We start from the raw sequence: 25415 nt of genomic DNA, 5'->3' as shown, positions 1-25415 counted from the left end.
TCTTCATCCGCATCCAGTGAGACCCAGACTGTGATTACAGCTTAGACTGTAAAACGTATTTTTCACCATAAAGTAGAAGGCAGCACTCACCGGCCAAACACCAAACACTGCTGCTTATGTGGAGCTCAGCTCAATAGCCTCTTAGCTCTCTCTAAGGAGGAGAACAGTGGAAGAGTTTGTTTCCTCTCCCTCTCAAGCCTACTAATCCTGCTGCATTGTCTGTGTTTGCTAGCAGGCTGCTCTCTCTGCCTTTGTTGTGGTTGTCAAGCCAGTTTCTCTCTCCCACCTCTGCGTGTCTCTCTCTCCTGCTGCCACTAGAGAACCAGGAAGTAAAGAGAGAAAAAAATACCCAGCAGCTGAGGAAAACAAGGAAGTGAATACAGCCAGGGCCTGAGCATCAACTGTGAAGTGAAAGGAGCAGGTTAGAGCACAGAGAACAGGGCAGCTGTGCTAAGGAAGTGCTAGCTAGCTAACGTCATCACTGGCTGTGCTCTCCGCAGCAGAGAGAGAAACAAAGAGTGACAGAAAGCGAACAAAACTGCAGAGCCTGCCACACAGATATACCAGTGAGTACACATTGGGAACCAAGCTTCACACGGGTAGGCCCATAGGGGGGGAGAGAGAGTGTGTGTCGGTGTGTGAAAGAGTCAGAGAAATGGAGATAGCAGAGTGGAGAAGAGAATTGAAGAGTGGGGGAGTTTTATGTGCAGTGAGGCCCAGTTGGTGGTTGTTTGTGTCAGAAAGGAGAGAGAATAGCCGTGCTGTGTTCAGGGGAGGTAGGCCCCCACGGAGTGAGATAGGAAAAGAGAGAGAGAGCACAAAACATACTTTTGTATGCAGCTCAGGCCCTGCTGTGCGTGTCAGGCAGGCAGCGTGGGTAGCCTCCATTTTTTAAATGCTCTCCCGTAGAGTGAAATAAATGAAAGGGGGAGGGAGAAGAGAGAAAAACAAAATTATTGAAGCGTTAAATGGTCTGGCCCTGATACTGGACAGGAAGAGGAGGAGCTTGGAGAGAAAGAGAGTGTATGCATTAGATAAATCAGGTATGCACTCTCACCAGTTGCATTAGATAATGCACGATTGCACTCTCACCAGGTGTGTGTGTATCTACAGTGTGTGTATGTGGGGAAAAGTATGCAAACAAAGAGGGGTGTGTTTGCAGACAAAAGCAGTAAACTTTGGCAGGTACAGTACCTTTGAAAGGGATGTTTTTGTTTTCCCTCTTGACAGTAGTCCCTACACCTTGTTTATACCTATTTATATACCCTGTCCTCTACTACTCATCTCTCCCACAGGGTGTCCTTCACTTACCCCCCTACTCACCCTACTCAGACCCACTACAATGACAGACGAAAGGGAACCCTGGAGAGGAAGTGGAGGACCTGATGAGGACGAGCTACCGCAGATGGATGGGTCATGTGATGCGTGTGAACCTGATGAGGCCCAGCCGGCGACCCAGGTGTGTCACACCTGCAGCTTCGCCTTCTGCCCTGCCCATGCCGAGAAACACGCCTGCAGCACGCGACACCAGCTGATGCCCTACGGCCAGGAAGTGTTGCAGCCCCAGTCCCAACGGCTGGGCAGGGACAGATACACAAGGGAGGGGGCAGGGGAGGAAAGGGTACAGGGAATGAGGCCTGCGGCAGAGCCAGGAGTGGTGGAAAATGGGGCATGTGGTGGGGCTGGGATACAAGAGAACGGTGTGTGTGGAGGAGAGAGAGACCAGGGGAAGGGGAAGGTTGATGATGAAGAGGCATTGGCGGCTCTAGAGGGGGTTAGTAAGAGGGACACAGTGACAGTGGAGAGGCTGCGCTGTAAGGAGCATGGCCAGGAGGGCACTCTCTATTGCAAGGCTGACGAGAAGGTAATCTGTGTGGTGTGTGCCGTGCAGGGGGAGCACCGCGAACATGAGATCATCACCCTGCGCGAGGCCTACGTCTGGCAGAAGGTGAGTTGCACATCCTTCACGCATTCAGTGTCTTCAGAAAGTATTCATAACACTTGACTTATTCAACATTTTGTTGAATTAAAAATGAATATAAAATAATCTCCCCCATCTACACACAATAACCCATAATGATGAAGAGAAAACATGTTTTTAGATTTTGAAATATCAGAAATATCTCATTTACATAAGTATTCACACCCCTTTGCTATGACACAGCATATTGAGCTCAGGTGCATCCAATTTCCTTTGATCATCAGGCGGCTTTACCACTCTTGGGTAGCGAAATTACTTTTGCCTCACTCCAGGCCTGAGGACAAAAATGTTCCTCTAGGCTTAGATTAACGAAATGACCGATAGGAGTAGCTAGAGTCAGCTACCATCCTCAATAGCTTTTCATCTACATTTTCAATGCCAGGAGGTGTGTCATTATTGATTGATAACAAAACGTTTTTCCACCTCTCCCCACTAACTTTACAAAATTCTAACTTGCAATGCTTTTCTTTCATTATTCATTTTTTTATGCATGAGTACGATGGCTCACTGTTCGTTGTTGTCATTTCCTGCCTAAGTTTGCCCACTTTGCCAATGAAATAATCATTCAAAAAATTGGCAACATCAAATGCTATTGTGATGAATAAGCCATGTGATCCAATGAAAGGTGGAATTGAATGTCTTCCTGCCCGTAGTTTAAATTAAATATTTTTTTAATGTAATTTATCTTTGCTTCATAATACAGTTTATTCTTCTTTTTGTTGAGTGTAGTCTTAATTTCTCAAGTTGCAGTAAGTCAGCCAGTCTTATTAGCCACTCCTTTCAACTATACAGATTTTCAATTCATCATCAATCCATGGAGCCTTAACAGTTCTGAAAGTCAGTTTCTTAAAAGGTGCATGTTTATCAATAATTTGAAGAAGCAATTTCATAAATTCATCAAGTGCAGGGTCTGGATGCTCCTGATTAATCACATCAGACCAACAAATATTTTTAACATCATCCACATAAAAGTATCAGTAAAATATTTTGTGTGACCTCTTATACTGTACACTATTTTATGCCCAGCTTTTGGAACTTTGGCTTTCTTAGATATAACCACTATTGTGATCACTGCATCCAATGGGTATGACTACAGCTTTAGAACTAAGTTCTAAAGTATTAGTAAAAATGTGGATGATCTTGTTCCTGTAGTGTTTGTAAACACCCTGGTAGGTTGATTAATAACGTGAACCAGACTAAAGGCACTGGTTACAGTGAGAAGCTTCCTCTTTAGTGGACAGCTTGATGAAAACCAGTCAATGTTCAGGTCCTCAAGAAGGTTGACCTCTCTGTTTACATCACATACACTATCAAGTATTTCACACATATTATTTAGATACTGACTGTTTGCACTTAGTGGCCTATAGCAACACCCAAAAAGAAAGGGCTTTAGATGTGCTAAGTGAAGCTGGAATCACAACACTTAAAAAACACTTTACATGAGATCTTCTCTACGCATTAGAAGCATATGGCTCTGAATACATACAGCGATATTCTTGTTTTGATACTGCTGTATTATCTAATTCATTATCTAAGTGAGTCTCATAAATAGCTAATATATTAATGTTATCTGATGTTAGCAAGTTATTGATTTCATTAACCTTATTTCTAAGGTTACATATATTCATATGGGCTATTTTCCTCCCTTTCCTGGGTAACTGATCAGAGATAGACCTAATATGGAACAGAGGGTTCCGTGTTCAACAGGAAGTGATGTGTTGTGCAGTGCATGGGTATCAATACTTTCTGAAGGCGCTAACATAGATATAAGCAGTCCCACCGTTTATAACATAGACATAAGCACAGTCCCACCATGTATGACATAGATATAAGCAGTCCCACCATGTATGACATAGACATAAGCACAGTCCCACCATGTATGACATAGATATAAGCACAGTCCCACCATGTATGACATAGATATAAGCACAGTCCCACCATGTATGACATAGACATAAGCACAGTCCCACCATGTATGACATAGATATAAGCACAGTCCCACCATGTATGACATAGATATAAGCACAGTCCCACCATGTATGACATAGATATAAGCACAGTCCCACCATGTATGACATAGATATAAGCACATTCCCACCATATATAACATACAAGAACAGTCATGGCATAACAAATTAAACAAAATAGTTCTAAACTTACATTCCATTGTAAAGGGAGTGAGATATCTAAACCACCTCTGTCCTTGAGTAGCTGAACTGCAAAGGTATTCTTCATGGTGAGAGAGCATACCACACAGTGACACAGCCTGTATGTGACTCATTCTGTGCCCTCTACTGTGTATGATCTACATAACATCACAATACATTCCCTACAGTATAGGAGAAATGATACAATCAATATTATTTATGTATCTGAAACATCAAATGATAGTAGTACACTAATAGAGCTGAATATCAAAGGATAGTATTGTACTAATAGAGCTGAGGCACTCATACAGCACTTCAAGTCAACACACTAGGGCTTTAGAAGAGTAGAGCAGAGTATATCCGTATGTTTAACACATAATGATGTCATGTATTAATAATAATACTTTTAAAAATAATAATAATGTATGCCATCATGGGACAAATACAATGACATCATAACAAATCCTCCCAATTATCCAGCCCTATTATTAATGTGTTTGGAATATATTCCAGTGTCCGTTTGGCTTGGGATCAATTCCTTCCTGCGTCATGGCTTCCTTTCCAGATGGCTTTTTAATGCAGAAGTTTTACAGCCCGTCCCCTCCCGTCCCATGACTCACCGACTAACTAACTGCTCTCTGTGGGCAGAGGAGATATCATGGAGCGAGAATGACACATCATCATCTTGACTACGGAGGGAGTAGGGATGACATTAGCAACGTGAATGTCCCACCCACCTGAGGAACTGTCTTTTTCAGCCATCTATTTCCTGCGTTTGAGTTATGCAAAATCCACTTGTCACGTCTTGCTGGATTGATTACTTTCATTTTACTCCTGCGACTCTTTCATACTCTTGCTTGTGTCGTTTTTTCCCATTAACGTTCTAACCGCGGACATTTTTGTAATGACCTGTCAAACACAACCCGGTAATGGCTGAAATGGGCTCAATGGAATACATAGGCCGTGTCCGAATTTCTTTATTTTATTTTACTTTATTTCAACAGGGTGCCCTGCATTTTACACATTCTACAGAATACAAGCGACAGTTAAAATACAAAATACAATCATAGATATCATCTCCATCTCTCAGCTTCCAGATCTTCTATCAATACTCTAAACTGTCTGAGCGGCACCAGAAAATCCCATTTCAATGAGATCTGCATATTTTTCCAGCAGTTGGGCACATTAAAACAAAAACCGGATCTACCCAATTCGGTGCAGACCCGAGGAACCTCAATAGTTAACCAACCATGCAAACATGTTTTGTAACTCATGTATTCATACTTCAACAACACAGTGAGGTATGTTGGAAGCTTGTGCAGTAGAGCTTTGTGAATAAAGAGGGAGTAATGAAGTGACCTACATGAATTTATAATGAGGACCAGCCAACCATTTGATACAGGATGCAGTGATGTGTATTAAAACTGTCACCAGTGATAAAGCGAATGGTGTTATGGTAGACGGCATCCAAAGGTTTAAGAGTAGAGGCTGCTGCAATCTGTTAAATGGAATCACCATAGACAAGAACTGACAGGATGGTTGACTGTACGATCTGCTTCCTGCTATTTAGGGAGAGGCAAGATCGATTTCTAAGAAAAGAAGCCCACTTTAAATCTTAGCTTTTTAACTAGCTTATCTGTATGTTTTTTAAACAGGTCTTGTCAATCCAAATACCTACATATTTGTGGTCGGGAACCTGATCAATGGGAGAACCATCCAATTAATAAATATGTAGTCCATCTGAAACGTTCGCCATAGTTCTCAAAAGGACAACGTGTATTTAGTCTTGCCTGCATTATGTACAAGTGTCACGCCTGCTCCCGCTCTCCCTCTCTGGCGCTTGAGGGTGCCAGGCTGCCCTTCATGACGCACACCTGTCACCATCATTAAGCGCTGTAGAGCTCATTGGACTCAACTGGACTCCTTCCCTTTGTTGATTGCCCTGTCTATAACTGTCTGCTCCCACGTTTGTTCCCTGTGTCAGCATTAATGTAGTTGTGTGTTCATGTCCAGACGCTATCCTGTCCTGTTCGAAGTCAGTTGCTATTAAATGTTCACTCCCTGTACCTGCTTCTCGTCTACCAACAAGTATTAAACCAACCAGAGCTTTCTGTAAGGTAATAAGGTCAGACTGCAGCTCTAACATAGCCTGGTCAACAGTTGGGGCAATGATATACATAACAGTGTCATTTGCATACAGATTAATATGACAAGTTTTAGCAAATAGACCAATATATAAGTTGTAAAGAGAGCAGGTCCCAGTACCGACCCCTGCGGTACACTTTCTGTAATATCCAGGCAACTAGACGTAACACCATCAGAGATCACACATTGAGTCCTGTCTGACAGATAATTTTCAAACCACTTGCAAGAAGCCTGATCCAGGCCTATATCAGTCAACTTTTGAATTTGAGGGTCAATGGTATCGAAGGCCTTGGAAAGGTCTATAAATAAGACAGCTGTAATGAGTGCGTACTGGCGGCAGAGAAGTCAGGCGCAGGAGAGAAAAGACTGTTAGAACGGCGCAGTTTAATAATAAAACTCACAGTGAACAAAAATAATAAATATATACAATGGGACAACAACACTTTGCACGCCAGACATAACGTGCACAAACTCTTACAATAAACAATTCTGGACAAGGATATGAGGGAAACAAAGGGTTAAATCCACAACATGTGTAACGTCTAATCAAGGTGGGTGGAATCAGGCGCAGAGAGCAGATAGCGATATAAAGTTTATTCTCCGGTGAACAAAATAAACACGGCCAACCCAAATACACACAGGGTGAAATTATCCAACACAGGATAACAGACTAACCGGAGAATAAGAAACACAATAACACCGACAGACGAAATGAATGACAAAATAAACAATCCCGCACAAAACAAGGGCGGGACAACCTACTATATATACAGACACTAATAAACTAAACAACACACAGGTGAAACCAATCAGACAAAACCAACAGATACACGAAAAGGGATCGGTAGTGGCTAGTAGGACGGTGACGACGACCGCCGAGCACCGCCTGAACGGGCAGGAGAGCCAACCTCGGCGGAAGTCGTGACAACATGTAATTGTGGAATTGGAACCAGGTGTGTGGGAAGACAAGACAACCGCCGAACGCCGCCCGAACAAGTAAGAGGGACCGACTTCGGGCGGAAGTCGTGACAGCAGCACAATTATTTTTATGATCCAAGAAATGTAACACATCATGTAAAACAAGTGTAGCAGCTGAAACTGTGCTATGTCCAGGTCTAAAACCAGATTGGTGCACATTACAAATAGAGTGAGAAGTAATGTCTTAGCTAGACAGGGAAAGTTGGTCATGGATTCTAAAACTTTGTAAATGTTAATTGGACGGTAGTTATCTAAGTCAGAAGGATCAGCAGTATGACGATAATTTATGATTGGGATTACCTAAGCGGGACTTGGTGTTGATAAATGTAATGGTTTTCTTCTGGGGAAAGAGAGGCGGATCAAAACGCAGCGTGGTGGTTATTCATGGTACTTTAATAAAGACACTATACATGAATAAACTCACAAAACAAGAAATGTGCAAAACCAAAACAGCATCAATGTCTCAGCACAACCTTGAAATGTGAGGACAAGTTGCAGATACCAAGATCATTTGGATGGACCCCATCCTTTCTGTAAAACATCTTCTGTTTCCAAAAGGTGTCAACAGAGCTACAGGAGCCAGTAATGTAGTGCCAGCAAACTGCTGAATCTTTTGCTGCCATGACTCAGATAATTGGATGTTTATTGGAGTCTTTCAGAGTTCCAATCAGTTCTATAAAATCCAGTTTCAGACATTCCAAGCTAGCTATCCTAAAGTAATTAAATCACACATGTATTATGACAGCAACAGCCCCTATGTTCTGTCGTAAAATGGTAGGAAGCCGCTTAGTAATGTCCTGTACCCGAGCCCCAGGATAACAAAAACGTTTTTGCCTAAGGAACCAGTTAACCCACTGTTCCTAGGCCGTCATTGAAAATAAGAATTTGTTCTTAACTGACTTGCCTAGTTAAATAAAGGTAAAATAAAAAAATTTAAAAATACAAATATGTTTCTCACCATAGAGCTTCCGATTACAACGTAGAAAAACCCCATTGTGGCTGACTGAGGAGCCAGTGCGTCAGACACCCTCGAGGTCTGGTGATCCGAGTCCATGGAAGAATCCGATGCAGAATAGCCCTGGGAAGGAGTCAGGATAGCTGGAACATCCAAAGCCAGGAGGGCAAAGCTGTTCAACAACTGGATTTGGGTCAGCCTTCCCAATGCCAAAGAAGCCCCACTCACCATAGGCTGCTTCCCTCCATTAGCTCTATGACAGGTGGCGCGCTTCCATGGTTTGGCAGTAGGGATGGTGACATTATCATTCACTAAATCATTCACTGCCCTTGACCAGCACACAAACATCCTGTGGCGTTTCTGCATTAGCATCGAACAGCCCCCGTGATATGCAACTTTTCAGGGAAGTTAGGAAAAAATATACACAGGAAAGCTAAGGCTAGCTTTTTCATGCAGAAATTTGCCTCCTGTAGCACAAAGTCTAAAAAGTTCTGGGACACTGTAAAGTCCATGGAGAATAAGAGCACCTCCTCCCAACTGCACACTACACTGAGGCTAGGAAACACTGTTACCACAGTATGATGGCCTTGAGATAGTAGCTCTTTTTCAGTCTCTCGGTCCCTGCTTTGATGCACCTGTAATAACCTCGCCTTGAGAATTTTTTTTTTTTGAGAATTTCAGTAAGCATTTTTCTACAGCTGGCCATGCATTCCACCTGGCTACCCCTACCCCGGTCAAACAGCCCTGTGCTCCCCACAGCAACTCGCCCAAGCCTCCCCCACTTCTCCTTCACCAAAATCCAGATAGCTGATATTCTGAAAGAGCTGCAAAATCTGAACCTCTACAAATCAGCTGGGCTAGACAATCTACTTCGTAAAAGGGGGAAACGGAGCGGTCTTCTGGTCAGACTCCGGAGACGGGCACATCGTGCACCACTCCCTAGCATTTTTCTCGTCAATGTCCAGTCTATTGACAACAAGGTTGATGAATTCCGAGCAAGGGTAGCATTCCAGAGGGACATCAGAGACTGTAACGTTCTTTGCTTCACGGAAACATGGCTCACTGGAGAGACGCTATCGGAATCGGTGCAGCCAGCGGGTTTCTCCACGCATCGCGCCAACAGAAACAAACATCTTTCTGGTAAGAAGATGGGCGGGGGCGTATGTTTCATGGTTAACGTGACGTGGTGTGATCATAACAGCATACAGGAACTCAAGTCCTTCTGTTCACCTGATTTAGAATTCCTCACATTCAAATGTCGACCGCATTATCTTCCAAGGGAATTCTCTTCGATTATAATCACAGCCGTATATATTCCCCCCCAAGCAGACACATCGATGGCTCTGAACAAACTTTATTTGACTCTTTGCAAACTGGAATCCATTTATCCGGAGGCTGCATTCATTGTAGCTGGGGATTTTAACAAGGCTAATCTGAAAACAAGACTCCCTAAATTTTATCAGCATATCGATTGCGCAACCAGGGCTGGAAAAACCTTGGATCACTGCTATTCTAACTTCCGCGACGCATATAAGGCCCTGCCCCGCCCTCCTTTCGGAAAAGCTGACCAAGACTCCATTTTGTTGATCCCTGCCTACAGACAGAAACTAAAACAAGAAGCTCCCGCGCTGAGGTCTGTTCAACGCTGGTCCGACCAATCTGATTCCACACTCCAAGACTGCTTCCATCACGCGGACTGGGATATGTTTCGTATTGCGTCAGACAACAACATTGACGAATACGCTGATTCGGTGAGCGAGTTCATTAGAACGTGCATTGAAGATGTCGTTCCCATAGCAACGATTAAAACATTCCCAAACCAGAAACCGTGGATTGATGGCAGCATTCGCGTGAAACTGAAAGCCCGAACCACTGCTTTTAATCAGGGCAAGGTGACCGGAAACATGACCGAATACAAACAGTGTAACTATTCCCTCCGCAAGGCAATCAAACAAGCTAAGCGTCAGTATAGAGACAAAGTAGAATCTCAATTCAACGGCTCAGACACAAGAGGTATGTGGCAAGGTCGACAGTCAATCACGGATTACAAAAAGAAAACCAGCCCAGTCACGGACCAGGATGTCTTGCTCCCAGGCAGACTAAATAACTTTTTTGCCCGCTTTGAGGACAATACAGTGCCACTGACACGGCCCGCAACTAAAACATGCGGACTCTCCTTCACTGCAGCCGACGTGAGGAAAACATTTAAACATGTCAACCCTCGCAAGGCTGCAGGCCCAGACGGCATCCCCAGCCGCGCCCTCAGAGCATGCGCAGACCAGCTGTCTGGTGTGTTTACGAACATATTCAATCAATCCCTATCCCAGTCTGTTGTTCCCACATGCTTCAAGAGGGCCACCATTGTTCCTGTTCCCAAGAAAGCTAAGGTAACTGAGCTAAACGACTACCGCCCCGTAGCACTCACTTCCGTCATCATGAAGTGCTTTCAGAGACTAGTCAAGGACCATATCACCTCCACCCTACCTGTCACCCTAGACCCACTCCAATTTGCTTACCGCCCAAATAGGTCCACAGACGATGCAATCTCAACCACACTGCACACTGCCCTAACCCATCTGGACAAGAGCAATACCTATGTGAGAATGCTGTTCATCGACTACAGCTCGACATTTAACACCATAGTGCCCTCCAAGCTCGTCATTAAGCTTGAGACCCTGGGTCTCGACCCCGCCCTGTGCAACTGGGTACTGGACTTCCTGACGGGCCGCCCCCAGGTGGTGAGGGTAGGCAACAACATTTCCACCCCGCTGATCCTCAACACTGGGGCCCCACAAGGGTGCATTCTGAGCCCTCTCCTGTACTCCCTGTTCACCCACGACTGCGTGGCCATGCACGCCTCCAACTCAATCATCAAGTCTGCGGACGACACAACAGTGGTAGGCTTGATTACCAACAATGACGAGACGGCCTACAGGGAGGAGGTGAGGGCCCTCGGAGTGTGGTGTCAGGAATATAACCTCACACTCAACGTCAACAAAACTAAGGAGATGATTGTGTACTTCAGGAAACAGCAAAGGGAACACCCCCCTATCCACATTGACGGGACAGTAGTGGAGAGGGTAGTAAGTTTTAAGTTCCTCGGCGTACACATCACAGACAAAATGAATTGGTCCACCCACACAGACAGAATCGTGAAGAAGGCGCAGCAGCGCCTCTTCAACCTCAGGAGGTTGAAGAAATTTGGCTTGTCACCAGAAGCACTCACAAACTTCTACAGATGCACAATCGAGAGCATCCTGTCGGGCTGTATCACCGCCTGGTACGGCAACTGCTCCGCCCACAACCGTAAGGCTCTCCAGAGGGTAGTGAGGTCTGCACAACGCATCACCGGGGGCAAACTACCTGCCCTCCAGAACACCTACACCACCCGATGTCACAGGAAGGCCATAAAGATCATCAAGGACAACAACCACCCGAGCCACTGCCTGTTCACCCCGCTATCATCCAGAAGGCGAGGTCAGTACAGGTGCATCAAAGCTGGGACCGAGAGACTGAAAAACAGCTTCTATCTCAAGGCCATCAGACTGTTAAACAGCCACCACTAACATTGAGTGGCTGCTGCCAACACACTGACTCAACTCCAGCCACTTTAATAATGGGAATTGATGGGAAATTATGTAAAATATATCACTAGCCACTTTAAACAATGCTACCTAATATAATGTTTACATACCCTACATTATTCATCTCATATGTATATGTATATACTGTACTCTATATCATGTACTGCATCTTTATGTAATACATGTATCACTAGCCACTTTAACTATGCCACTTTGTTTACATACTCATCTCATATGTATATACTGCGCTCAATACCATCTACTGTATCTTGCCTATGCCGCTCTGTACCATCACTCACTCATATATCTTTATGTACATATTCTTATCCCCTTACACTTGTGTCTATAAGGTCGTAGTTTTGGAATTGTTAGCTAGATTACTTGTTGGTTATTACTGCATTGTCGGAACTAGAAGCACAAGCATTTAGCTACTCTCGCATTAACATCTGCTAACCATGTGTATGTGACAAATAAAATTTGATTTGATTTGATTTAGACGTTCTCTTTCAATTTTTTAAAATGTTTATTTCACCTTTATTTAACCAGGTAGGCTAGTTGAGAACAAGTTCTCATTTGCAACTGCGACCTGGCCAAGATAAAGCATAGCAGTGTGAACAGACAACACAGAGTTACACATGGAGTAAACAATTAACAAGTCAATAACACAGTAGAAAAAAAGGGGAGTCTATATACAATGTGTGCAAAAGGCATGAGGAGGTAGGCGAATAATTACAATATTGCAGATTAACACTGGAGTGATAAATGATCAGATGATCATGTACAGGTAGAGATATTGGTGTGCAAAAGAGCAGAAAAGTAAATAAATAAAAACTGTGGGGATGAGGTAGGTGAAAATGGGTGGGCTATTTACCAATAGATTATGTACAGCTGCAGCGATCGGTTAGCTGCTCAGATAGCTGATGTTTGAAGTTGGTGAGGGAGATAAAAGTCTCCAACTTCAGCGATTTTTGCAATTCGTTCCAGTCACAGGCAGCAGAGTACTGGAACGAAAGGCGGCCGAATGAGGTGTTGGCTTTAGGGATGATCAGTGAGATACACCTGCTGGAGCGCGTGCTACGGATGGGTGTTGCCATCGTGACCAGTGAACTGAGATAAGGCGGATCTTTACCTAGCATGGCCTTGTAGATGACCTGGAGCCAGTGGGTCTGGCGACGAATATGTAGCGAGGGCCAGCCGACTAGAGTATACAAGTCGCAGTGGTGGGTAGTATAAGGTGCTTTAGTGACAAAACGGATGGCACTGTGATAAACTGCATCCAGTTTGCTGAGTAGAGTGTTGGAAGCGATTTTGTAGATGACATCGCCGAAGTCGAGGATCGGAAGGATAGTCAGTTTTACTAGGGTAAGCTTGGCAGCGTGAGTGAAGGAGGCTTTGTTGCGGAATAGAAAGCCGACTCTTGATTTGATTTACGATTGGAGATGTTTGATATGGGTCTGGAAGGAGAGTTTGCAGTCCAGCCAGACACCTAGGTACTTATAGGTGTCCACATATTCAAGGTCGGAACCATCCAGTGTGGTGATGCTAGTCGGGCATGCTGAGTCAGGCAGCGATCGGTTGAAAAGCATGCATTTGGTTTTACTAGCGTTTAAGAGCAGTTGGAGGCCACGGAAGGAGTGTTGTATGGCATTGAAGCTCGTTTGGAGGTTAGATAGCACAGTGTCCAATGACGGGCCGAAAGTATATAGAATGGTGTCGTCTGCGTAGAGGTGGATCAGGGAATCGCCCGCAGCAAGACCAACATCATTGATAAAAACAGAGAAAAGAGTCGGCCCGAAAATTGAACCCTGTGGCACCCCCATAGAGACTGCCAGAGGACCGGACAGCATGCCCTCCGATTTGACACACTGAACTCTGTCTGCAAAGTAATTGGTGAACCAGGCAAGGCAGTCATCCGAAAAACCGAGGCTACTGAGTCTGCCGATAAGAATATGGTGATTGACAGAGTCGAAAGCCTTGGCAAGGTCGATGAAGACGGCTGCACAGTACTTTCTTTGGCTGAGCTGCACCCGTGACCGGCTCGGAAACCAGATTGCATAGCGGAGAAGGTACGGTGGGATTCGAGATGGTCAGTGACCTGTTTGTTGACTTGGCTTTCGAAGACCTTAGATAGGCAGGGCAGAATGGATATAGGTCTGTAACAGTTTGGGTCGAGGGTGTCTCCCACTTTGAAGAGGGGGATGACTGCAGCAGCTTTCCAATCCTTGGGGATCTCAGACGATATGAAAGAGAGGTTGAACAGGCTGGTAATAGGGGTTGCGACAATGGCGGCGGATAGTTTCAGAAATAGAGGGTCCAGATTGTCAAGCCCAGCTGATTTATACGGGTCCAGGTTTTGCAGCTCTTTCAGAACATCTATTATCTGGATTTGGGTAAAGGAGAACCTGGAGAGGCTTGGGCGAGGAGCTGCGGGGGGGCCGGAGCTGTTGGCCAAGGTAGGAGTAGCCAGGCGGAAGGCATGGCCAGCCGTTGAGAAATGCTTGTTGAAGTTTTCGATAATCATGGATTTGTCGGTGGTGACCGTGTTCCCTAGCCTCAGTGCAGTGGGCAGCTGGGAGGAGGTGCTCTTGTTCTCCATGGACTTCACAGTGTCCCAGAACTTTTTGGAGTTGGAGCTACAGGATGCAAACTTCTGCCTGAAGAAGCTAGCCTTAGCTTTCCTGACTGACTGTGTGTATTGGTTCCTGACTTCCATGAACAGTTGCAAATCGCAGGGACTATTCGATGCTATTGCAGTCCGTCACAGGATGTTTTTGTGCTGGTCGAGGGCAGTCAGGTCTGGAGTGAACCAAGGGCTGTATCTGTTCTTAGTTCTGCATTTTTTGAACGGAGCATGCTTATCTAAAATGGTGAGGAAGTTATTCTTAAAGAATGACCAGGCATCCTCAACTGACGGGATGAGGTCAATGTCCTTCCAGGATACCCGGGCCAGGTCGATTAGAAAGGCCTGCTCACAGATGTGTTTTAGGGAGCGTTTGACAGTGATGAGGGGTGGTCGTTTGACTGCGGCACCGTAGCGGATACAGGCAATGAGGCAGTGGTCGCTGAGATCCTGGTTGAAGACAGCTGAGGTGTATTTGGAGGGCCAGTTGGTCAGGATGACATCTATGAGGGTGCCCTTACTTACAGAGTTAGGGTTGTACCTGGTGGGTTCCTTGATGATTTATGTGAGATTGAGGGCCTCTAGCTTAGATTGTAGGACTGCTGGGGTGTTAAGCATATCCCAGTTTAGGTCACCAAACAGAACAAACTCTGAAGCTAGATGGGGGGCAATCAATTCACAAATGGTGTCCAGGGCACAGCTGGGAGCTGAGGGGGGTCGGTAGCAGGCCGCAACAGTAAGAGACTTATTTCTGGAGAGAGTAATTTTCAGAATTAGTAGTTCGAACTGTTTGGGTATGGACCTGGAAAGTATGACGTTACTTTGCAGGCTATCTCTGCAGTAGACTGCAACTCCTCCCCCTTTGGCAGTTCTATCTTGACGGAAGATGTTATAGTTGGGTATGGAAATCTCTGAATTTTTGGTGGCCTTCCTGAGCCAGGATTCAGACACGGCAAGGACACCAGGGTTAGCAGAGTGTGCTAAAGCAGTGAGTAAAACAAACTTAGGGAGGAGACTTCTGATGTTGACATGCATGAAACCAAGGCTTTGTCGATCACAGCAGTCAACAAATGAGAGTGCCTGGGGACATGCAGGGCCTGGGTTTACCTCCACATCACCCGCGGAACAGAGAAGGAGTAGTATGAGGGTGCGGCTTAAGACTATCAAAACTGGTCGCCTAGAGCGTTGGGGACAGAGAATAAGAGGAGCAGGTTTCTGGGCATGGTAGAATATATTCAGGGCATAATGCGCAGACAGGGGTATGGTGGGGTGCGGGTACGGCGGAGGTAAGCCCAGGCACTGGGTGATGATGAGAGAGGTTTTATCTCTGGACATGCTGGTTGTAATGGGTGAGGTCACCGCATATGTGGGAGGTGGGACAAAGGAGGTATCAGGGGTATGAGGAGTGGGACTAGGGGCTCCATTGTGAACTAAAACAATGATAACTAACCTGAGCAACAGTATACAAGGAATATTTACATTTGAGAGAGACATACAGCGAGGCATACAGTAAACACAGGTGTTGAATTGGGAAAGCTAGCTAAAACAGTGGGTGAGACAACAGCTAATCAGCTAGCATAACAACAGCAGGTAAAATGGCATTGACTAGGCAACGGGGCCGACAGATAAAACAAACAAGCAGAATGGAGTACCGTGATTAATGGACAGTCCAGCGTGCATCAGCGTGGTCCTTCTGTGGCTCAGTTGGTAGAGCATGGCGCTTGTAACGCCAGGGTAGTGGGTTCGATTCCCGGGACCACCCATACGTAGAATGTATGCACACATGACTGTAAGTCGCTTTGGATAAAAGCGTCAGCTAAATGGCATATATTATTATTATTATATTATATTATTATCCAGGTAAAAAAACTAACAATGACTAAATAGCTTGTAGCTAGTTAGCTGGTTAGCTTCTGGAGGTTCTTGAGTGTGTTCTAAAAATTTTAAATAATAGCGATTCCGTATCACATTGGGTGAGGCAGGTTTCCGGAAGGTATAAACAAATTTTAAAAATCGGGAAGAGATAGAAAGTACATATGGGCCACTGCGATGCAGACGGTTAGCAGGCCTGTGCTAACAAGCTAACAGATTAGCAGGCCGAGGTAAACAAGCTAGCAGTTAGCATGCCGAATTAGCAAGCAAGGAGATAGCGAGGGCTAGAGAGTTAGCCTTTGGAGGACGTTGCGATGGGGTGAGTCTGTTTATTCCTCTTCATGCAGTGACATCGATAGGCCGGTCGTGGATCCGGGTATAGAAGCCCAGGAGTATGCTAGGAACACAGGAGCTCTGGCCGGGCTAGCTTCAAGCTACGTGGGTGGAAACGCTAGCCAGGAGTAATCAACCAGGGTTTAGCTCGATAGCTAGTTGTGAAGATCCAGCTGAAAAAAAAATTCCGTTTGCGGAGGGAATCCGGGGATAAAAAATAAATAGGTCCGTAATGCTCTGGTTAGCATCGCGTTGTTCGAACTGGCGAGAGCTTTCCGAGCTAAAGGTTAGCTGATGACCAGTTAGCTGAAGACCGCTAGCATAGCTGGTGGTTAGCTGGCTAGCTTCAGTTGAGGGGTTCCGGTTCCGAAGTAAATATAAATACTTTAGGAAAAGTAGCTACATTGGGTGAGGCGGATTGCCGGAGAGTATTTGGAAGCTTAGGTTTAGCTAAATGTTTTTAAAGATATGCGAAGAAAAATATCTAAAACGAAAAAGAGACGATATTTACAGAGAGACGATACGACAGGACGACTTACTGCTACGCCATCTTGGATCAACAAATGATCTGCAGAAATTGTTGCAACCCCTATTACTAGCCTGTTCAACCTCTCTTTCGAATCGTCTGAGATTCCCAAAGATTGGAAAGCTGCCCTCTTCAAAGGGGGAGACACAAACTGCTACTGACTTATATCTATTCTACACTTCCTTTCTAAGGTCTTTGAAAGCCATGTAAACAAATGGATTACCAACCATTTCAAATCTCACCGTACCTTCTCCGCTACGGTATCTGGTTTCAGAGCTGGTCATGGGTGCACCTCAGCCACGCTCAAGGTCCGAAATGATATCATAACCACCATCAATAAGAGACATTACTGTCCAGCCGTATTCATCGACCTGGCTAAGGCTTTCGACTCTGTCAATCACAACATTCTTATTGGCAGACTCAACAGCCTTTCTCAAATGATTTCCTTGCCTGGTTCACCAACTACTTCTCTGATAGAGTTCAGTATGTCAAATCAGAGGGCCTGATGTCTGGACCTCTAACAGTCTCTATGGGGGTGCCACAGGGTTCAATTCTCGGGCCGACTCTCTTCTCTGTATACATCAATGATGTCGCTCTTGCTGCTGGTGATTCTTTGATCCACCTCTACACAGACGACACAATCTGTATACCGCTGGCCCTTCTTTGGACACTGTGTTAACTAACCTCCAGATGAGCTTCAATGCCATACAACACTCCTTCCGTGGCCTCCAACTGCAAGTAAAACTAAATGCATGCTCTTCAATCAATCGCTGCCTGCACCTGACCGCCCGTCCAGCATCACTGCTCTGGACGGTTCTGACTTAGAATATATGGACAACTACAAATACGTAGGTGTCTGGTTAGACTGTAAACTCTCCTTCCAGACTCACATTAAACATCTCCATTCCAAAATTAAATCTAGAATCGGCTTCCTATTTCGCAACAAAGCATCCTGTATGCTCTCGTTGGGTGGCCCTCGCTTCATACTCATCGCCAAACCCACTGACTCCAGGTCATCTTACAAGTCTCTGCTAGGTAAAGCCCTTTGGCCGCCTCTCCTTCCAGTTTTCTGCCGTCAATGACTGGTACGAACTGCAAAAATCTCTGAAGCTGCGGACTCTTACCTCCATCACTAGCTTTAAGCACCAGCTGTCAGCGCAGCTCACATATCACTGCACTTGTCCATAGCTCATCTGTAAATAGCCCATCCAATCTACCTCATCCCGATACTGTATTTATTTATTTATCTTGCTCCTTTGCACCCCAGTATCTCTTCTTGCACATCCTACCATTCCAGTGTTTAATTAACTATATTGTAATTCCTTTGCCACCATGGTCTATTTATTGCCTTACCTCTCTTATCCTACCTCATTTGCACATGCTGTTTATAGACTTTTTCTACTGTATTATTGATTGTATGTTTGTTTATTCCACGTGTAACTCTGTGTTGTTGTATGTGTCGAGCTGCTTTGCTTTATCTTGGCCAGGTCACAGTTGCAAATGAGAACTTGTTCTCAACAAGCCTAAATCCATCAGAAGCGATGGTCCTGCTCCATTTTTTATTTAAGTGGGAGACTTCTTCTGGGAGGGGTCTCTGGAAGGCAAAGAGAGTTGACATGGTGGTGATACTCTCAGCACATCGTAATGGTGTCCAGTCTGGGTAGTAGACAAGGAGAAGGTAGGCGGGAGTGCTTTCCCCAATAGATTGTGTAAATTGTTAATGTGTTTGCTAAGAGTAGCCACTTCTCTATAGTCCTCTGCAAGTAAACAATTGTGGCATTGGAACTCTGGTTGGTCCACATTGTCCCGGAAGACAGCGTAGTAAATACAGCTCCTGCAGCGTAGAAATATTTCTCTTTCCAGTCAAAGAGTGGGTGTTTCTCAGGGTCAATGAATACCCATACTCTTGTCCTAAATATTGTCCCGTTTGAGGATGAGAAAATAAATCCTGTTTTTAAAATTGAGTATACATTAAATTCCCGCACGTCATACTCATTTTGGCTTTGACCACAGCTGATCAATTAGATATGGGGATGCGCTACCGTAATCAACGAATAGTGGGAAACAACGCAATTACCGTAATTTCCGGACTATAAGCCGCTACTTTATTCCCACACTTTGAAGCTCGCGGTTTATACAATGACGCTGCTAATTTATGGATTTTTCCAGCTTTCACAAGATTCATGCCGCCAAAAAACTGAGCACCGTCACATAATGTGACGTAAAATCGAGCGCGCTCAAACTTCCCATCATTCTGATTACGGTAGTAATTTTGTCACCCTCATCATGGCAAAGACACGGAGAACTGCATATGATGCAGCTTTCAAGTTAAAGGCGATAAATCTGGCTGTTGGAAAAGGAAATAGAGCCGCTGCATGAGAGCTTGGCCTTAATGAGTCGATGATAAGACGTTGGAAACAGCAGCGTGAGTAACTGACTCAGTGCAGAAAGACAACAAAAGCTTTCAGAGGGAAGAAAAGCAGATGGCCTAAAAGTATTTGCAGCTACTCGACATCAGTGTAAATCGTGCATTTAAGGTGGCGCTCCTTGTTCAGTGGGAAGCTTGGATGAAAAGTGGGGAGAAATCCTTCACTAAAACGGGCCGCATGCGAAGAGCATCTTATGGTCAAGTCTGCCAGTGGGTCCTGACAGCGTGGAGCATTGTCAAAATAATCCACTATCATCAACGGGTTTCAAAAGGCTGGACTGCTGCGTGTTGAAGCTCAGCGGGGTATTTGCCTCCGGATGAAAGTGATGAGAGCGACAATGAAAACGATCCAACATCGGATGAAGCAATTCTGAGGCTATTCATCTCTGACACCGAAGGAGATGACTTCAGTGGATTCAGTGCACAGGAGGAGGAAGATAGTGACCAATGACTTTCTTGGTAGGCTACTGTTTTAATTTTTGTTACAAGCCGTGTTTCGTTAAAGCCTATTTATTTTTGTTACAAGCCGTGTTTCGTTTAAAGGCTGTGTAAAGTTCATTTGTTTCAATGTACCGGTAGGCACCTGCGGCTTATAGACATGTGCGGCTTATTTATGTACAAAATACATATTTTTTAATAATTCAGTGGGTGCCGTTTATATTCAGGTGCGCTTAATAGTCCAGCAATTACGGTACACATATGACATATTCTCAGTATGCGAAAATAGAATGTTTAATAGTTTGCAACATTTCAAAAATCGAGTATGGTTTAAATGCCAGGATATTGTACTCTTTCCAGCTCTTCATCTAGTAGAATTACATGCGCACTTTTCTACAATGTATTGGAAGAGGTGGGCTGTGAGTGATGGGCCCTAGTTCTCTTCAAGTAGCCAACAACAAAACTAGGCTACTTAATTGGGAAAATGCCTCAAGCTTCTGTGTTGGTGTTCAAATGTAAGTTATTTTTGTTCTCCTTAAAATGATCACAAGTACTGTGTTGTAGGCTACATCTTTGAGAATGTAAGTGTTATTTTATTTTTACTCAAAGTGGATTTCTGTTTTCTCACAAAGTGTTTATAGGTCTCTTCGTCTGAGCTTTTAGTCTTGTCGTCTATGACAAACAGAAAGTCTATTTTATTTCAAATCTGAATTATTTGAGATAAATCGCTATAAATCTATGTCAGTGGCTGCGATGTAGAGTTCAGCCAGGAGTTGACAGACAGTCGGAAAAGTGAATAAAATGGTAGGCGGGACATCCCAGCTTCAAGTGTTTTCAGATTTCACATCTTATGTCACACAGTCTCAGAAATAACACTGCGTTCATGGGAACCAGGGCTATCGCTGAATGCAAAACATTTCAATCTATAAACCAACCGGTACCAGAACCACGCATGTCCCCTAAATAGAGGACCTTACATCTAAGCTAATATGAGATGAAAGGACACTTCCTAACGAGATAAGGAAGCCAAGCTAGAGCTCTGTGAGACTTTCACATCAACGGCAGCTGATGTTTTGATCAAGAGAGACCTTTAGAAAATATGGTCTAATACAAATATGTATTTTACAATTATAAGGAAGGTGAAATCTTGTAGATCATCATTTTAAAATTTGATTATACTATATTTAGAAAGCTTATAAGTAAAGTCAAGCCTTATTCATAGTTTTGTTGAATAGGAAATACATCATACTGTACATCATATTTGTACTGTGTACTTGAACTTATGTCCTTAAAAGTGACGACACCTCAGCAATTTATAAAACATTTTACCAGAAAGGTGAGAAAGCAACCTTTCTTTGAGTTTGCAACATTACTAGTTATTGTTTATGGCCCTTTCATGAAAAATAATAACTTTTGTGCCGATTATGGGGACTATAACGATTTACATTTTCAATCCCATTGAACTGTTTAATGAGGCAGTCTAGACAGTGCAGGTAGTCCTAGACAGAGCAAGTGTTGGTGGTTGCAGCCCTGTTCCACACGTTCTTGTTACTTTATTAATATATTCAAATGAACCCATTGTATTTATGCTAACTAGGCACATATACTGTTCTATATTCTAACACAACATATTGTAACAAATACCTGATACCATTAGAACATTTATATATGAGTGCATTAATAATAAATAAAATTTGACAATACATTGAATACCTGAATTTTCATCATAATCCCCGAACTCCATTAATTATTTGACTGTGCCAGCTAAATGTTTTATGTGCAATAATTCGTTCAATATCTGAAGGATTTAAAACATTCTAAAACTTTGAAGTATCTTCATCCATTGTCCAACTATTGCGTTTATCAGAATTGTTTTTCAAATCTTTTAACAATTTTGATGACCGTTAAGGACATTATCACTGCCACATTTACACTCAGGCATACATTATCAGGAAATGATCATGACATTAGCAGGATATTATCAAGACATTAGTAGGACTTTATCAAGACTTTTTCATTAAATTATCATGATATTAGCAGGATATTATCAGGACAATGATGATTAAGTACAAAATTGTATCCACTCGCTCTGGATAAGAGCATCTGCTGAATTACAATTTAAAAAATATATACACTGCTCAAAAAAATCAAGGGAACACTAAAATAACACATCCTAGATCTGAATGAATTAAATATTCTTATTCAATGCTTTTTTCTTTACATAGTTGAATGTGCTGACAACAAAATCACGCAAAAATGATCAACGGAAATCAAATTTATCAACCCATGGAGGTCTGGATTTGGAGTCACACTCAGAATTAACGTTGAAACCACACTACAGGCTGATCCAACTTTGATGTAATGTCCTTAAAACAAGTCAAAATTAGGCTCAGTAGTGTGTGTGGCCACGTGCCTGTATGACCTCCCTACGCCTGGGCATGCTCCTGATGAGGTGGCGGATGGTCTCCTGAGGGATCTCCTCCCAGACCTGGACTAAAGCATCTGTCAACTCCTGGACAGTCTGTGGTGCAACGTGGCATTGGTGGATGGAGCGAGACATGATGTCCCAGATGTGCTCAATTGGATTCAGGTCTGGGGAACGGGCGGGCCAGTCTATAGCATCAATGCCTTCCTCTTGCAGGAACTGCTGACACACTCCAGCCACATGAGGTCTAGCATTGTCTTGCATTAGGAGGAACCCAGGGCCAACCGCACCAGCATATGGTCTCACAAGGGGTCTGAGGATCTCATCTCGGTACCTAATGGCAGTCAGGCTACCTGAGGAGGGCTGTGCGGCCCCCCCAAAGAAATGCCACCCTACACCATGACTGACACACCACCAAACCGGTCATGCTGGAGGATATTGCAGGCAGCAGAACGTTCTCCACGGCGTCTCCAGACTGTTACGTCAGTCACATGTGCTCAGTGTGAACCTGCTTTCATCTGTGAAGAGCACAGGGCGCCAGTGGCGAATTTGCCAATCTTGGTGTTCTCTGGCAAATGCCAAACGTCCTGCACAGTGTTGGGTTGTATAAGCACAACCCCCACCTGTGGACGTCGGGCCCTCATACCACCCTCATGGAGTCTGTTTCTGACCGTTTGAGCAGACACATGCACATTTGTGGCCTGCTGGAGGTCATTTTGCAGGGCTCTGGCATTGCTCCTCCTGCTCCTCCTTGCATAAAGGCGGAGGTAGCGGTCCTGCTGCTGGGTTGTTGCCCTCCTATGGCCTCCTCCACGTCTCCTGATGTACTGGCCTGTCTCCTGGTAGCGCCTCCATGCTCTGGACACTACGCTGACAGACACAGCAAACCTTTTTGCCACAGTTCGCCTTGATGTGCCATCCTGGATGAGCTGCACTACCTGAGCCACTTGTGTGGGTTGTAGACTCCGTCTCATGCTACCACTACATTTACATTTACATTTAAGTCATTTAGCAGACGCTCTTATCGAGAGCGACTTACAAATTGGTGCATTCACCTTATGACATCCAGTGGAACAGTCACTTTACAATAGTGCATCTAAATCTTAAAGGGGGGTGAGAAGGATTACTTATCCTATCCTAGGTATTCCTTAAAGAGGTGGGGTGGTCTGATAAATGCACGCATCCCCGGAGGTCAGCGCTCGTTGGCTTGCTCACTAGAGTGAAAGCATCGCCAGCATTCAAAAGTGACCAAAACATCAGCCAGGAAGCATAGGAACTGAGAAGTGGTCTGTGGTCACCACCTGCAGAACCACTCCTTTATTGGGGGTGTCTTGCTAATTGCCTAGCATTTTAACCTGTTGTCTATTCCATTTGCACAACAGCATGTGTGTTTTCCAAGATTTCCAAGATGGCGTAAGTCGTCCTGTCGCATCTTGTCCCTTGTATATATCGTTTCTTTTTCGTTTTTACATATTTTTCTTCGCATATCTTTAAAAACATTTTGCTAAACCTAAGCTTCCAAATCCTCTCCTGCAACCCGCCTCACCCAATGTAGCTACTTTTTCCTAAAGTATTTATATTTACTTCGGAACCGGAACCCCTCAACTGAAGCAAGCCAGCTAACCACCAGCTATGCTAGCGGTCTTCAGCTAACCGGTCATCAGCTAACCTTTAGCTCGGAAAGCTCTTGCCAGTTCAAACAACGCGACGCTAACCAGAGCATAACGGACCTATTTATTTTTGATCCCCGGATTCCCAACGCAAACGGAACATTTTTCAGCTGGATCTTCACAACTAGCTATCTAGCTAAACCGCAACCCCGGATGATTACTCCTGGCTAGCGTTTCCACCCACTTAGCTTGAAGCTAGCCCGGCCAGAGCACCTGTGCTTACCACCGACGCATACTCCTGGGCTACAATACCCGGGCCCACGACCGGTCTATCGATGTCACCGCATGAAGAGGAATAAACAGACTCACCCCATCGCGACGTCCCCCAAAGGCTAACTCTCTAGCCCTTGATATCTCCTTGCTTGCTAATTCGGCCTGCTAACTGCTAGCTTGTTAGCCCTGGTCCGCTAACTGCTACCTTGTTTACCCCGGCCTGCTAACTGTTAGCTTGTTAGCACAGGCCTGCTAACCGTCTGCATCGCCGCGACCCAAACACTCACTGGACCCATATGTACTTTCAATCTCTTTCCGATTTTTAATTAGTTTATACCTTCCGGAAACCTGCCTCACCCAATGTGATACGGAATCGCTATTATTTTAAATTTTTAGAACACACTCAAGAACCTCCAGAAGCTAACTAGCTCCAAGCTATTTATTCATTGTTAGTTTTTAACCTGGATAACACTCGCCAGTCCAGCTTCCCTGCCCCATCCACTGCTGCCCCCTGGACACTGATCACTTGGCTACATAGCTGATGCACGCTGGACTGTCCATTAATCACGGTACTCCATTCTGCTTGTTTGTTTTATCTGTTGGCCCCGTTGCCTAGTCGACGCCATTTTACCTGCTGTTGTTGTGCTAGCTGATTACCTGTTGTTGTCTCACCTACTGTTTGAGCTAGCTTTCCCAATTCAACACCTGTGATTAAGGTATGCCTCGCTGTATGTCTCTCTCAAATGTCAATATGCCTTGTATACTGTTGCTCAGGTTAGTTATCATTGTTTTAGTTCACAATGGAGCCCCTAGTTCCACTCTTTATACCCCTGATACCTCCTTTGTCCCACCTCCCACACATGCGGTGACCTCACCCATTACAACCAGCCTGTCCACAGATACAACCTCTCTCATCATCACCCAGTGCCTGGGCTTACCTCCGCTGTACCCGCACCCCACCATACCTCTGTCTGCGCATTATGCCCTGAATATATTCTACCATGCCCAGAAACCTGCTCCTCTTATTCGCTGTCCCCAACGCTCTAGGCGACCAGTTTTGATAGCCTTTAGCCGCACCCTCATACTACTCCTTCTCTGTT

General features: G+C 44.6%; 1 protein-coding gene across 7 annotated transcripts in view; it reads left to right on the top strand.

Moving 5' to 3' along the window:
• Window positions 1–366: 366 nt before the first annotated feature.
• LOC118395988 (tripartite motif-containing protein 44-like) overlaps window positions 367–25415 on the top strand; it is a 137830-nt gene continuing 112781 nt past the window's right edge. For 3 of the 7 annotated variants that reach the window (XM_052465964.1, XM_052465961.1, XM_035790113.2), the window contains exons 1-2: window positions 368–566; window positions 1296–1948. In XM_052465964.1, the coding sequence (XP_052321924.1) occupies window positions 1343–1948 (606 nt within the window). In that variant the 5' untranslated portion in view covers window positions 368–566; window positions 1296–1342. Of the gene's footprint in view, window positions 600–1295; window positions 1949–25415 lie in introns of all 7 variants that reach the window. The other 4 variants (XM_035790117.2, XM_035790116.2, XM_052465963.1 and 1 more) reach the window with 3 other exon arrangements.

Source organism: Oncorhynchus keta, chromosome 17 (genome assembly GCF_023373465.1).
Source record: "Oncorhynchus keta strain PuntledgeMale-10-30-2019 chromosome 17, Oket_V2, whole genome shotgun sequence".
Taxonomy (NCBI): Eukaryota; Metazoa; Chordata; class Actinopteri; order Salmoniformes; family Salmonidae; genus Oncorhynchus; species Oncorhynchus keta.
The sequence above is the reverse complement of the archived record's forward strand: the minus strand, read 5'-3'. Positions and strand labels throughout refer to the sequence as shown.